At 45.8% G+C, this 13,918-nt stretch overlaps 1 protein-coding gene across 49 annotated transcripts in view; it reads left to right on the top strand.

The window, feature by feature from the left end:
- The window catches only part of BCAR3 (BCAR3 adaptor protein, NSP family member), a 314,925-nt gene that overhangs the window by 259,227 nt on the left and 41,780 nt on the right, over window positions 1-13,918 (top strand). The window contains exon 1 of one of the 49 annotated variants that reach the window (XM_035252179.3): window positions 3,329-3,580. The exons of the other annotated variants lie outside the window; for them this stretch is intronic. Coding sequence (XP_035108070.1) covers window positions 3,497-3,580 — 84 coding nt within the window. The 5' untranslated portion in view covers window positions 3,329-3,496. Of the gene's footprint in view, window positions 1-3,328; window positions 3,581-13,918 lie in introns of those variants that run through there. 49 annotated transcript variants of the gene reach the window in all.

The raw sequence follows: 13,918 nt of genomic DNA, 5'->3' as shown, positions 1-13,918 counted from the left end.
CTGTTTCCATGGTTACTAAACGGGGAAGGTTAGTATTAGGGCTGTCCAAGGAAAAACTGGCATTGAGGGCAGTGCTTATGCAGGGGTCTTCCTCTGGCTTGCTTTAACCCTCTTTTTGAATTAGGGGATGGGCAACATTTGACCTGAGCTAATGGAGGTTTCCTTCAAGGACCTACCTGGCTTCCCAGCCCTGGCTTTAATCACAGCTATTTCCCTCGGTGCCGAGGGGCAGGCCTTCCAGGCAGTCAGAGAGGCGTAGTGGTGCTCACCCTTCGGGACCTTTTCCAGAGCTCAGAGCTGCCTGACTGGGCCCCTCCCTTCCTCAGTCCCTGGGAGTTCCTTAGAAATGCTCACGCCTATAATCCCAGCACTTTGGGAGGCTGAGGCAGGTGGATCACAAGGTCAAGAGATCGAGACCATCCTGGTCAACAAGGTGAAACCCCGTCTCTACTAAAAACAAAAGTTAGCTGGGCATAGTGGTGCGCACCTGTAGTCCCAGCTACTCAGGAGGCTGAGGCAGGAGAATTGCTTGAACCCAGGAGGCGGAGGTTGCGGTGAGCCAAGATCGTGCCCTTGCACTCCAGTCTGGGTAAAAACAGCGAAACTCCATCTCAAAAAAAAAAAAAAAAGAAAAAGAAAAAAGAAATGCCCTCCTCTGTCCCCAAGCGGGCTTGGTGTTTAGAAAGCCCTGCATCCAAATTTGATGAGTCCCCAATTCCATGTACCAGATCATCAGAAAGTGGCCCACTGCCCCAGGTCACAGCCCTTTCACGGGGCTGTGTAACAGATTTAATCATAAGACATTTAAATATCTATTTGTGTTTCTATATGATCAGATACCAGGTTCTGCAGTCTGAGGTTGGAGTCCCTAGCCCTTTGTTCTCTGCTGAGTGGCATACTGGTCTAGTCCTCTGTTTCTTTGTAACTAGAATAATCATTGTGGGGAGAATGGGAGGAATTGATTAGTGTAAATAGGTGATGTTTTAAAGCTTAACAAGTCAGTGAAGGACACTTTGAGAATTCATGCAATTATCATCTTCAGTTACAAAAACAACTCGTTATTTTAGTCTCTCTCCTTGACCGTTTCAGGAGAAAATTGATTAAAACCTTTGAGTGCTGCTTCAGAAATTATTTTTGGTGTGGAATAAAAATAAAAGTGCTTAGAAAACAGTTACCTAATAAGATTAGTCCATTATTTAATACTAGTGGAACAAATTCTTTGGGTATTTTGGAGATATTTCTTAGAATAAACAGAGAAATCCTCAGGTAACCAGAGCTGTGATTCCAGAGTGGCCTAAGTGTCTTTGATTTTGTTTTTACCCTGGCTCTGGAGCACTTTATTTTTAATTCTGTGTGATTTACATGTCTGAGGTATTTGCATATTACTTTCAGGAATGCATTGCATTCATAATTTCTTGGGGAAGGGTGCCTGGGCTTCGAAAGCTCTTGGCTGATTAATCTCACTGAATTTCTGTGCAGGATTTCAGGCACTGCTCCCCTCCCTTTTCCCCAGCCTGGAATGGTACCTTTCTAGCCTCTTGGGGAGGTTTTTAGCTAAGGAATTGTTATTTTCTCTCAAAGGAGAATACCAGGTAAAAATGGCCCCTTCTGTGGTGGCTAAAGGCTTGATTGATGAGTCATGGCCACAGAACTGCTGGGACCTGGGCCTGGCTGCTCACATGCACTTACCCTTTGAACCCCATCTAACAGAAATGAGGGCAAGCCAGAAAACACTTCCTCACAGGTGCAGTGCTAAACCTTGGAGGACCCACTGACCAGACAGTCTTCAAGAGCTCTTTCAACTCAGAAAACCCTTCTGAGTTCTGCCACTTTTGGTGCTTCCTTCTAGGTTCCTGGTGGACTTTCTGTGGCCTGGGAGTCCTCAGGACTGTAGACCAGACCTCCAGAGTCAGAGAGGAAGAGTGAGGGAGGAAAGCAGTTGAAGCAGCAGAAAGGAAATCATCGCCCACGCTTGGGCCTGTGGTGATAGAACCTCACTTAGCAGCTCCATCCCCATATCTACACATTGGTTAGGCCAGGCCCTTGCCCTTACATGGGCGTGTGACTGTGGGCCCAGAACAAACCTGCTCCATACCTGCTCACTGGGCCCAGAACAAACAATCTCCTATTTTTGCAAGCAGACTTGGCCTAGTCCAAAGGCCAAGGTCTCTTGAGAATTTGATGCTAATCCCATTGGATATTTCTCATACCTCCCTCATGCCCCATCTGGTATTGTTCCTTTCTGGACTGAATAGGTCTTGTTTCTTCCTCATTACAAGTTTCTGCCTGTGTGCAGTAGAAAGCTTCAGGACACATTCCAGTTTTGAGTGGCCGAAGCCACAAAAAGTTAGTATTTGGAGCAGTAGGATACGAGAGGAAGAGCGACAGGCAGAAACTTGGATTTGATTTTAAAAAATGAAAAAGATTCGTGGAGCACCCACTATAACTGGAATGAAAGAGGAAAAGCAATTAGCTTTCCCTAAAGGTTATGCGGCTCTTGGTAGGGGTAGAGGGCTCACGTTGCAGGGAATCCAGGAGGGCCTTGCCTGGCTGCGTTGGATGCGAGGTTTGTGTGCAGGATCTAGGTTACGCAAAGTGGGTAATCAGAGGTGACAAGTAATTAAAGTGAAGGATTTAAAGGAGGGCGTAGGACAAACAGTTGAGTCAGGAGGAGGTACATAGTCCCCATCCTCCCAACAGGTTGCACAGCCAGGTGGGAGGGCATAAGGCACTCTGGGTGTTTGCTGACAGACTTGCTAATTAAACCCAAAAGGCAATATTGCTTTGCCAATAGTGATGGCTGTGCCAATGTTATCAGTTGCAAACTGGCTGCCAGGAGCATCTTAATTAAAAATAAACAGCTCTGGAGGTGGGCTTGGGAGAGTGAGGACAGGGGATCCTGCCTGGGTTACTTAGGACATCTAGGATTGCTCCTAGGGAAAGTCACTTTGAGGCCACCTCCTTTACTCAAAGGAGCCTCTGTTCATAACAAGGTGGTGTGATATGTACAACTTGCCCTGCTTCCTTAGACACCTGGGTGCTGAAGTGACAAGCAAACAGAACCACTAGGAGCAGGTTACATGGTACAGTTCAGCCTCAGAAGAAAATACTAGGGGGCGGGAAGGCGGACGCTAATGATTTCTGCCTGGTCTCTAAATTGAGGGGACAGCTAAAGCCTAAGGCCTCTCCTAAGAGGGGTTAGAATTTCATCAGAAAGCAAGTCTGGTCACATGAGAATTTCTGGCACTGTGTGCATGGCAGGCTGGACACCAGCCTGCAAGAATTGAGCGAGTGGATCGTATTGGCTTCAGCAGAGGGGAAAAGTCCCAGACTAGCCCAGGAGAAGGAGCCGACTCACTCCCCTGCCTGCTGACTTCCCTGGCTTCTTGGGCAGAAGCAGCACAGCTGCTGTGGTGGGCTAGGGCTTTTACATCTGAAGCCCCCTTTATTTTAACCCTAAAGAAAGTGTGTGTTCCCCGGGACTGAAGACCGAAAGATGCCTAAGGAATGCAATGCTTTCCACGCCCTCTCGGCAGCTCTGTGCTGCTTCTATCACCGCAAGTCTTTCATTGGAGTGAAGGTAGGTTTGGTTTGGAAATAAAGTACATGTATAACTCTTTCGGGGGGCCCTGAAAGCATTAGTTTCTTAAAGGGCAATAGAAAAAGTTTGCAGCTTGCTGGTTGTAAAAACAGAGGTGCTCTCCTTGACTGGCGGGTCTTCAAAAGCCCCTAGTGGTATACCTCGCCTGGAAGCAGAGCCCAGTGGCACAGATTGGGGCGGGCTCCTTGTCTGTTTTGGGCTGAAGCTGTTTTTCAGCCTGTTTTCCTTAGGCTGAAATTTTATGCTAAAGTAGCTCAATAAGACAGAGCTATTTTTCTTCTTTCTCTTTTTTGTCGCTGTCTCTCTTCCTTCAGTTGTAATGAATGCAAGGTGACTGAACCCTTTTCTCTGTTGATCCTGCTGGTCCATTAGATATCAATAATGTATATAATGTACAGAAGCCACAAAATATTTTCTTTCAAATTGCAGCCAGGTTTCAAAACATCTCAGAGTTCAGAACTGTTGTCTTTACTGCTCACATTTCAACATTTGTTGTAAGACACCAGTGCCAAGAGCTTTGTATGTCAATACACTATTTTGATAAAAATATTCAGAGAACCTCCTTTAGCTAATTCAAGCCGATGCCTGTGTTCTGTGTTGCCTGCCTGTGACGCACTAGGAATTAAGATTAATATAGGCTTTCGTTGATCTTGGGGTTTGCCTGCCTTGGAAAAAGCCTGTTGGCCCAAGCCTGCCTGTGGACCTCATTTATTCCTGGGAAATTAGACTCTGAAAGCTCTGAAGGAATCCTTCCCTCCCTGAAGCAGAGCTCCCTTTCCTGTGGGACTGGCTTGTGCATTACCTTTGAAAAAGCTGCAACAGGGTTATGATGCTTCCTTCTTCTCAATGTTTTTTAAAAAAATCAGAAAAACTATCTGTTAGTGGGAGGAAACCTTTCTGCATAAAAATATGCAGAGTGGGGAAAGGATGAGCTTCCGCCAATTTTGCTCTCTGGTGGGAGTGTTTATCTTTGTCCCTTTGTCAAGAAATTTGATGGAGGATGAGTAATTATCAGTTAGAAGCGTTCCCTTCCTGACTCGAGCCCCTTTCTGTCCTGGAGCCCAGTGGAGTGATGCGAGGTCCATGTGGTTTCTGGCCTAAATATGGATCGTTCTAGTGTGGGGCAGATGACGTCATGCCATTAACAGTATTTTAAAGCTTCCAAGATAGACTGGGAGGTCCCAAAGGGTATGGTGCACTTCAGGGATTGGCAGTAGATTTCACTCTAACAGAAGTCCTTCCACAAGCCAACTTCTGCTAATTCAGAAAAGTGCAACTCAGCATTGGGTATATGAGGGAGTCAGCCTATAAATATCTGGGTCTGAGGGATGAGATTCTGTCTGGGCACCCCTGCTTGTCTGCAGTTACAGCCCCAAGGCTGCATAATGTGTAGAAAAGGCCACTTAATATATGGGCTTAGTTGGAACCTGCTGTCCTTCAGCTTGTCCACTTTCTCCCTCGCCACTATGGCCACTCTCAGTGGTTGACTATTGGTAGAAACACTCTTCTTTCCAGCCAGACTTCCTACTCCATTCCCAGTTTGTCAAACTCTTCATAGCACAGAGAGAAGTCCTGACCTTGCTCACTCGCTGGAAACTGTAGCCCTCAGTCCCAACTTAGGGTTCCCTAACTGCACCCTCAAAATGAGTCTCCCTCTTTTATTTGGCTTAGCTACTCACTTGGGAAAGAAATCTGCTTGTACCTAATCCCCCATCCTGCCAGTGGCACCCCAATTGATAATGCCGAATTGCTTTATTGACTCGCACTTTAATTAGGGGTTTCAGATCTTGCTGCTCATAATTAGTTTCCTTTGCAATTAGAGTTTCAAAATTAAATTGGGATTGATTGCCTGATAGCAAAGAGGAAATAAAGCTCCAATTCTTGACCATGTATACTGCTTCCCTTGGCATGAATTTCTCATACCAAAAATAACACTGCGGTAGCCATGGTAACTTTCCGTTTGGTCTAATCCATATCATCTCTAGAGAAAGTACGATGGTATTAATAGTGTTTGTTGTATGGGAAGAAAACTAAAAATATAGAGGCCCCTTCCTTACATAGGAGAACAATTATACTGGTGTTTTCAGAGGGTGAGATCTTATTTGCAGAGGGCTTACAGAATTTAGGATGTCTTTAGAGGCCTCATACGGATTTGTGTCTGAAGACCCTGGGAGGGAATTAAGTGGAAGGCCAAAATGGAGAGCAGGATCAGGGATGTGCTGGCCCTCATAGAGTTGGAGCCAAATACAGGATGTTCCAGCCATGTTGAGGGTTGTGACTGTATCCCAAAGGGGTTCGCCGTAGACAGCCATTTCATAAAAGACTACTGGACCTTTTTTCTGGGGTACAAAAGAGGAAAGTGTATTTTGTTTAAGCCCAGTGGAAAGGAGCTTGTAATGGAGATATTCCAGATCATAACATTAATAGGCATTCAAGCTCTAGAGTCCATGGGTGTTGAATGTCGCCCCTTCCATGCATAAGCACTCCGTTAGGTGTGGAGCGATGGGACAGTAAATGAGAATCAAGGCATGGATCCTGCCTTCAAAGGGCTTACCACAAGAATACTGTTGGGTCATCATATCATTTCGTTGCATTTGCAAAAGACTTTCAAATGTGAGTTCTTTCACATCTTGTTCCATCGGAGTCTCAAAACAAGCTCTGTGTGCTGTGAAGACTTTAACAACTTTGCCTCATTGGAGTCTGAAAATAAACCCTGTGAGGTAAGTAGGGCATTAATTTACCCTTTCCACAGAGGAGACACCAAGGCTCAGAGAGACAGCCTGCCCAGAATCATTTCATGGGGAACAAGGAATAGAAATCACATTTTCTAGGCTGAAGCCTAGTGCTCGCTGTTTATTTATTTATTTATTTAGAGATAGTATCACGCTTGTTGTCCAGGCTGGAGTGCAATGGCTGCAACCTCTGCCTCCTGGGTTCAAGCAGTTCCCCTGCCTCAGCCTCCCAAGTAGCTAGGATTACAGGCGCCCGCCACCATGCCTGGCTGATTTTTGTATTTTTAGTAGAGATGGGTTTTCACCATGTTGGCCAGTCTGGTCTTGAACTCTTGACCTCAGGTGATCCACCTGCCTTGGCCTCCTGAAGTGCTAGGATTACAGGTGTGGGCCACCGCGCCCGATTGCCTAGTGCTCTTTCTACTGTACCATATTAAGACAAGTGATGCCTAAAACGTGATATTGTATATGTTAATAATTTTATTTTGCAGTTCAGTTGGGAGAGAACAGTGTGAGCCTATTTTTTAGAAGAGCTTCAGGGAGGATGTGGGACTCTCTTTTTTTTTTTTTTAAAGAACATTTAACCCCCTTTAAATTTTTCTCCTTTTTTTTTAGTAACTGGGGATTTGGATGGACAAAGGAAAGAATGGTGTAGGGAAGGCATTTCAGCCTGGGGGAGCCGCAGACCCAGTAGCTCAAAGAAAAGTCACTGGCATTTACAAGAGTGCAGAAGGCCAGGCCTGCTCAGAGCAGAAGGTCCACTGGGAAGGTTAGTGGGTGACATGGTCAGAGAAGTCACAGAGGATCTAGGAATAATCCCAGCAGCTAGACCTCTAGTACTAGGGGTTAATAAGTATTTGAGGCACGTTTCCCCACTGACTTTCATCTGATTGCGGTACATTGGATATGTCTTCCCTTTCTGGGTGCTGGGGACCCAGTGGGAGTTGTTGGTACTGTGGGAAGCTCTGTTGTCATACCATGCCTGATGGGCGTTCTGCAGATATTTATCTCTGGCTGATGGAAATGATCGGTTATCAATGATTTGGTGGTACTCTCTTTAGAGGGTGCTGTGGCTCCCCAGAGGCAAAGGCCTGGCATAGATGGGGCTGGAGTGGGGAGAATCAGGGATGGCCTCCTGCAGGGAGGGACGGCCTCTGCTGAGTCTGGTGAATTAATAGAAATTATCCAGAGAAGAAGGAGAATTGGCCTTCTTGGTACAGAGAGGAACACGCACAAAAGTATAGAGATGTGGAGTACCCAGGTGTGGGTGAGCGGGAGGTACCAGCTGGGAAGGGGAGTGCAGGGAGCGGCCGCTGGCAGACCCACCTCCAGGTCCTTGGTGAGCTAGAGAAGGAACTTGGTAAAAAGCACCCTGGGTCACATTTATGGGGCTGGCACTGGAAACAACCCCCCATCTCTTCTGGTCTCTGATTATTTGTAACTTATTTATTTAGGTATTTTTGTGGGCAGGGGACAGAGGAGCTAAAACTTGTCACTTTATCAATGTCTGTGCCTGAGGAAGGTTGGGGCGGCTTTGTGTGTTAGATGAACCTAAGAGTTGGGAATTACCTTGCAAGAGCAGAAAAGCCGCCTTTCTGAAAGAGCGCACATGGAGAGGTGGGGGTGTAGCGCCTGTGGATAGATGAATCAGTAAGTCTCAGCTAACCAGGCCTTCGGTCCAGTGGCAGTGGTCTTGTCAACGAGCAGCCACAGTTAGAGGCAGGGAAGGCTAGGCATGTACTTTCCTAGACTTAGATTTGACTGTCTTTGCAGCCAGGAAGTTCTGTGTAGTATTGTTCCTGTTTTATTTCGCTTTAAAGTCATTTCCCCTGCCCAAAAAAAAATCTGGAGCCTCATGAAATCCATATTATAGCCTGAGGAGTCACATCTGCCATCCTAGAGTGCTGGGCTGCTGGAACTTGGTTTTATGTGAAACTGTCTTTCTGTGGTGGGGTGTGTGTGTGGTGGAGCAGAGGCCCTGCTCATCTTCCCTGTGGCTGGTCCTTTGGTCTGTCTGTTACTGTGACAGCTTGGGGACTGGTGACACATCCCAGAATTGACGATGGCCTGAGTTGCCTTTGTCAGTGGGGCAGATGCACCATCAGCACAAGCTGCACAAGGAAGGTGGAAGAAGCCTTGCAGGAAATGTCTTTTCAGATGGCTCGGCCCCTCCTTGTGGCTGCCGCTAGTTGCTCACTTATCTCTCTAGCCCTCCAAAAAGAAAGGACAGCGTAGCTTTTTGAAAGAGGCTTAAATGCATTCCATTGGCATCTGGGAGCTGTGGGATCTGGTTTCAATATCAGAGGAAAGACATGCTTGACAGAGGCTGTATCCCAGCACCCCCTTCCCTAGCAGACCCTGAGCTGGGATTGTGGCCAAGAACTTGTTTTTGTTGGAGAGACCAAAGTGGGAAGCAGAAACAGGACTGGGATCTTGGGAAAATTCTGTTTGTGGGTTCAGCATCTCCAGGACTGCAGAGGGATGGGCCAGGCTAAATTGCGGAGGACTCTGGAGGCTTAGTGTGCTCTGGCTGCAAAGGTCTCTCTGCACAGCCAGAGAGAGAGGTCAGCAGTGCACGGGCGACCCAGGCCTGTTGCTGGGTTTAAAGATGTTGTCAATGATGGCTTGGGGGCCTTTTAGCTGATGGGTAACTTGGGTATCCCCAGGAACAGCAAAGGACACTCAACCTGTTCTGGTTGGAAGAAAGGAAGAAGGTTGGAAGGTTGGAACCTCAGGAGGTTGGACACCATCTCTGGCCTCAGCTGGATTTCCAATGTGTGTCTACACACACATTGCCAGGAGCTACTGTTGAAATCTGGCTCTAGCCATGAGAATGTTATGGCTTATTTTCCTTTCTAGCTCATCAAAGTGCTATATTTCATGTCTTTTAGTTCTTGTGGAGTAGAACTCTCCTAGTGTCTACTCTAGATCTGTGTATGCTTTTATAAAAATAGTTGTGTACAAAGGACTGACTAGTAGAATCTGGATTCTCAGTAAGTTGGGATTTGAGGAACTGTCCATCCAGCCTCACACTCAGAAGCCACTGATTCATCGCCCTTCCCCACCCTACCCCTAGCATGTGCACTGAGGACCTACTAGGAGGGGGAAGACAGAGGTGAATGTTCCCGCCTGAAGGAGCTCTGTTGTGTCCAATAGGCGGATGGAGATACAAGCAGCTTAAGCTGTGCTATGTGGTGGGTGCAAAGGCAGGAAGGAGGCACAGCCTATTGTGAGATCTAGGGAGAGGTCTTTAATCCAACCCTGGATCAGGGACTTCCTGGAAGAGATAACGCCATAGGAGCCATAGGTAGAAAAGGCATAGGAGAGGGAAAGAGCTTCCTATATGGAACCATAAGGCTGAAGCTGAGGAGTGGAAGGAGATGAGGTGGTTGGGGAATAGAGCATACTGGGCCTGTGTTTGGGGAAGAAATAGGACATTATTTTAAGGGCAGTGGGGACCCAGCAAGTGGCTTGGATGAGAAGTGAATGAGAGCTTGAGGGCTGGGCTCTATGTGTGGGATGAGTTTGAGGAGCATCAGCAGCATCCGCCTAACTCATGCCTGTGTCCTCCCTGGGCCCCTGAAACCTCCCATCTGTCCTGCTTGTCCTAGCTCAGCACACCCTAACTTTCCTCCCTCCACCTTCTCTTTGGGCCTTGTCCTTCTAACACCCACAATGAGATCGTGTTTCCTCTTAGCTTAGAAGCATGCTGTGGTCTTTCCCATGTTAAAAACCATCCTCATTTCCATGCTGTCTTCCTGGTCCCCATCTTCCCCCATCCCAAAGCTGGTTAACACAGTCTTTTTTAAAATATTGATCCAGGGGTACATGTGCAGGTTTGTGCATGGATACATTGCATAGTGGTGGGATGTGAGCTTCCAGTGAACCATCACCCAAATACTGAACGTTGTACCAATGGGTAGTTTGTCACCCCACACCACCCAACCCTCACCCCATCTTGTGGATTCCCCAGTGTCTATTATGTCCCTCTGTATGTCATATATGCATAAACTCCCACTTACAAGTTAACAGTCTTTACTCCCTCCCTTTCCATCAGCCACTCAGCCCCCTTTATGCCACCAGCGACCTGCACATTGCCAAGTGCAGTAGATGCTGTTCGATTCTGAGATTATTGGAACTCTCTGTAGCACTTTACAATGTTGATCATTTCTTCCTGAAATCTGCTCTCTCAGCCTCCAGGACACTGCATACTATTTGTTCTCCTGAGTCCTTCCTGGCCAGTCCTACTGTGTTCTTGGGTTTCTCTTTCTAGTCTGCCTCTGAAAAGCCTCCCCCAGCCCTCTTCTCATGCTGTATCCCATCTCTTTGGTGAAAGTTGGGATAGAATACCCCTCTATACCGAGGACTCCCAAGCCTTAGTTCTCCAGACAGGCTCACAGTCAACCCATGCCCACAGCACCTGGGCCCCGTGGCCTAGTAAGTGACTCCATCCAGACGACCCTGCAGACCCCAGTCCTACATCTTTTTCCACAAACCTGCTGTGCCCTCGTGCTTTTTTATTAGGTGTTGGTGGCTCAGTCATCTTTCTGGAATGCCCATGCCCCTTCCTCCTATTCATTTTCCACATGTAATTAATTAGTGAGTCTTCATGGAACTACCTTCTAAATGTCACTCTCATCTGCCTCTTTCTTTCTGTCCCTACCACCACCCTATTCTCTTGTAAGATATAAACATTCTTGCTCACTGTTTAGCTTACAGAAGTACTGTATGGATTCATGAGATCTGAGTTGTATTGGGTTGAGTGTCTTATCCCTTTAAGTCCAGTTCCTGATTCTCTGTTTCTAGGATGTTGTTTGCATTTTTTTAAATGCTTGTTAAATGAGATATCTGGGTATCAAGTCCTTTGAGCTCCTCTACAAGGAATATACCTTTAAAGTGACCTGTGAGTTGTATATTAAAAGTGGCGCAGTTGATATCTGGCCAAAACCCATCTTGTGATGAATCATTTTTACTGCAAGCCTACTACGTACTTAGCTCTGACATATGATGCGCCTTGTCCCAGAGCAGAGTTCTAAGACGGCTGTTAGTCATGGTACTATTTTGGAGAGAGAGAATTTGAAAGTCATTTGTTCCACACCCCACGCTGAAGGCTGTCTGAATCTTTGGCTTTTCGTTCGTGTGTTTGGCATATCTTGTTTTTCCTTCCAATTGCATCTTTGGGTGTCTTTCAACTACAATGCATATTTTTGATTCAGTACTCTCCTTTTCTTAATTTATCTCATGCATTCAAGGTGAATTATGAAAAGGAGAGTATTTGAATTAAGTTGATTTTGATTTGCTGACATTCTTACTGAATAGCAAAGGGGATATCTGGTTTGATGAACAGCTGTGTTCCAGATCATTCATAATTTGCATTAAGATGTTGAATTAACAAGATTGAATTACCGGTGGTCAAGATTTCTGACTTGGATCCTCTAGCATTTTGAACTCTGATCAGCTGGTTTTCACTCTTTTATTAGGGTCTGCCTTAGCCAGGGCAGTCTCTGTTCTTTTCATTCTTTGTAGATGTTAACAAAGCACTACTATTACTAAGTGTAATCTTGCTGCTGAACTTGGCGATTAATATTTCACTTGCATTGTTTCATTTAACCCCAGTGCCAATCCTGTGAAAGTAAGAGAAGTATTATTTGAAGTCACTCGAGGACATGGTTAAAGGGAGCAAAGTGGTTTAGAAAGGGTTTTCATAGGTTGAACTGGTGTTTATCTTTTATCAAAGCGTTTCATTTATCTGGTCCAATAATAATTAAGTGCACCCAGTGACCTTCGCCCTTCCTCTTAAGCATGGCACACCCAATTTCTTGCTAGGAGGAATGAGAATGCAGGACTGCCTCGTGGGGGTGATTTGGATCTCTGCTTCTCTGTGGGCTGCTCCAGGAAGTCATCTAAATTTGATCTAGACGGAAGGTACCCACCAGGGCTTTCAGCAGGGCAAGATGTTAACAAACAGCTTATTGGACATCTCATCGTGTTTCGGTTCATCTAGTAACAGGGAAAGATGAGACCCGCCCCCTCCTTGGAGCTGAGCTTTGAGTGAGGCTGTAGGTAAATGATGCTTAGCAAGGGGGTAAGAAACATAATGGGCAAACTCACTGGAGTCAAGAAGGGGTGGAGAGGGATGTTACAGTGCAGTGAGTACATGGAGCAGTTTCGCCAGTGTGTGGGTGATCTCAGTGAAAAAAGAAGCCATGTTTGTTGGCGTTGTGATTGCTACATTCTGTCAAGCTTAGAATTCCACCTGAAGTTTTCAGGCCAATATCAGTGAGAAATAATTTTCAGTCCCTTGGTGTTCTATCAAACTAAAACTGACCTTCAAAAGCAACAGCTTCATGATTTGGCAGGATGGGAATGTGTGCAAGAGACCTTGCCCAGAGAATAACTGGGGGATCAAAGGTTGTTACCTTTAGCAACGAAGGAGCCATGGGCACCTATCACAATGATTCTAATATAGTGAGTTTGGCATGTAGGATTAAGTTACTGCTGCCTGCTTACAGAGTGCTCTGCTCTAAGACTTCAATCTTCACAAATTTAAATTAAATTAGTCTTTTTAGTTTGCACACATGGATAACAGTAATTTAATGGAAATTTCTCAGAACTTTTATAAGCAAGGGTTTCTACAGATATCATCTTCATATTTACTGCTCATGGTTTCTGAGCCTCTTGATAAGAGATTGAGTAGGTTTGATAACGAATAAAAGGAAATCTCTTAGATTTGAGGTCTCTAGGGGTTTTGATGATATTTTCTTATCTGCATTAGGGTCTGATTGCCCTTGTATCCTCACTCATCTGTGAAAAGGAAAATCATATACAGTAAGAAAATGAAGCATCTTAATTTAACAGCAAATTGCAAATCAGTTTTAATGGCACTAAAGTGAGAATTTGGTCTACAGTGTGATAAATTATAGAGATCTAACTATAAAATGGTAAAACGGAATCAAAACCCATCTGCAGAATCTTTGCTGAAAGGGAGAGTCTAGGATTTGGAAGAGAGAAATGTATTTCATCAAGGTGCTTAAACATTAACATCAAATTAATTGAAGTGTTCCAGAATGCTAAAACTTACTGAATTTTTTATGGAATCTCTGCTTTCTTTGTCAGAAGAGGCCAGAAACCCTTACTGACCCCAGATAAGATAGATGTTTATTGCTGCACATTCTCTTCTAATGCTTTGTCTCCTCAAAAAGGCTGTGACTGCTGTCAGGGCCTGGACTCCTCCTTCCATCACAGCTGCGGCTGCCTCAGGTCTAACCAGGGAGGCCGAGTAGCACCGCGGGCACGCAGGAAGTCCTTGGGTTTCATCTAAGGCACAGTGTTCCAGGGACTATCGAGCTCTTGATTGAAAATTGACCCCCTGACTGTTTCTGCAGAACTTTAGCCAACAGGGTGAAGTATGCATGGATTAGGAAGCTCTCTGCAATGGCTGCTTCACTGAGCTTTCATGAGACAGTGTGAAGGAGCTGGCTCATGGGCAAGGGGCCCAGGGAGGCCAGAGGTCCTCAGCTACCAAGAGCCCAACACCTAAAAGGCAGAGAAGTCACAGGGACACACTCAGGGCCCCTCCCTGCTG

The sequence above is a fragment of the Callithrix jacchus genome, chromosome 7 (assembly GCF_049354715.1).
Source record: "Callithrix jacchus isolate 240 chromosome 7, calJac240_pri, whole genome shotgun sequence".
Lineage (NCBI taxonomy): Eukaryota > Metazoa > Chordata > Mammalia > Primates > Cebidae > Callithrix > Callithrix jacchus.
The sequence above is the reverse complement of the archived record's forward strand: the minus strand, read 5'-3'. Positions and strand labels throughout refer to the sequence as shown.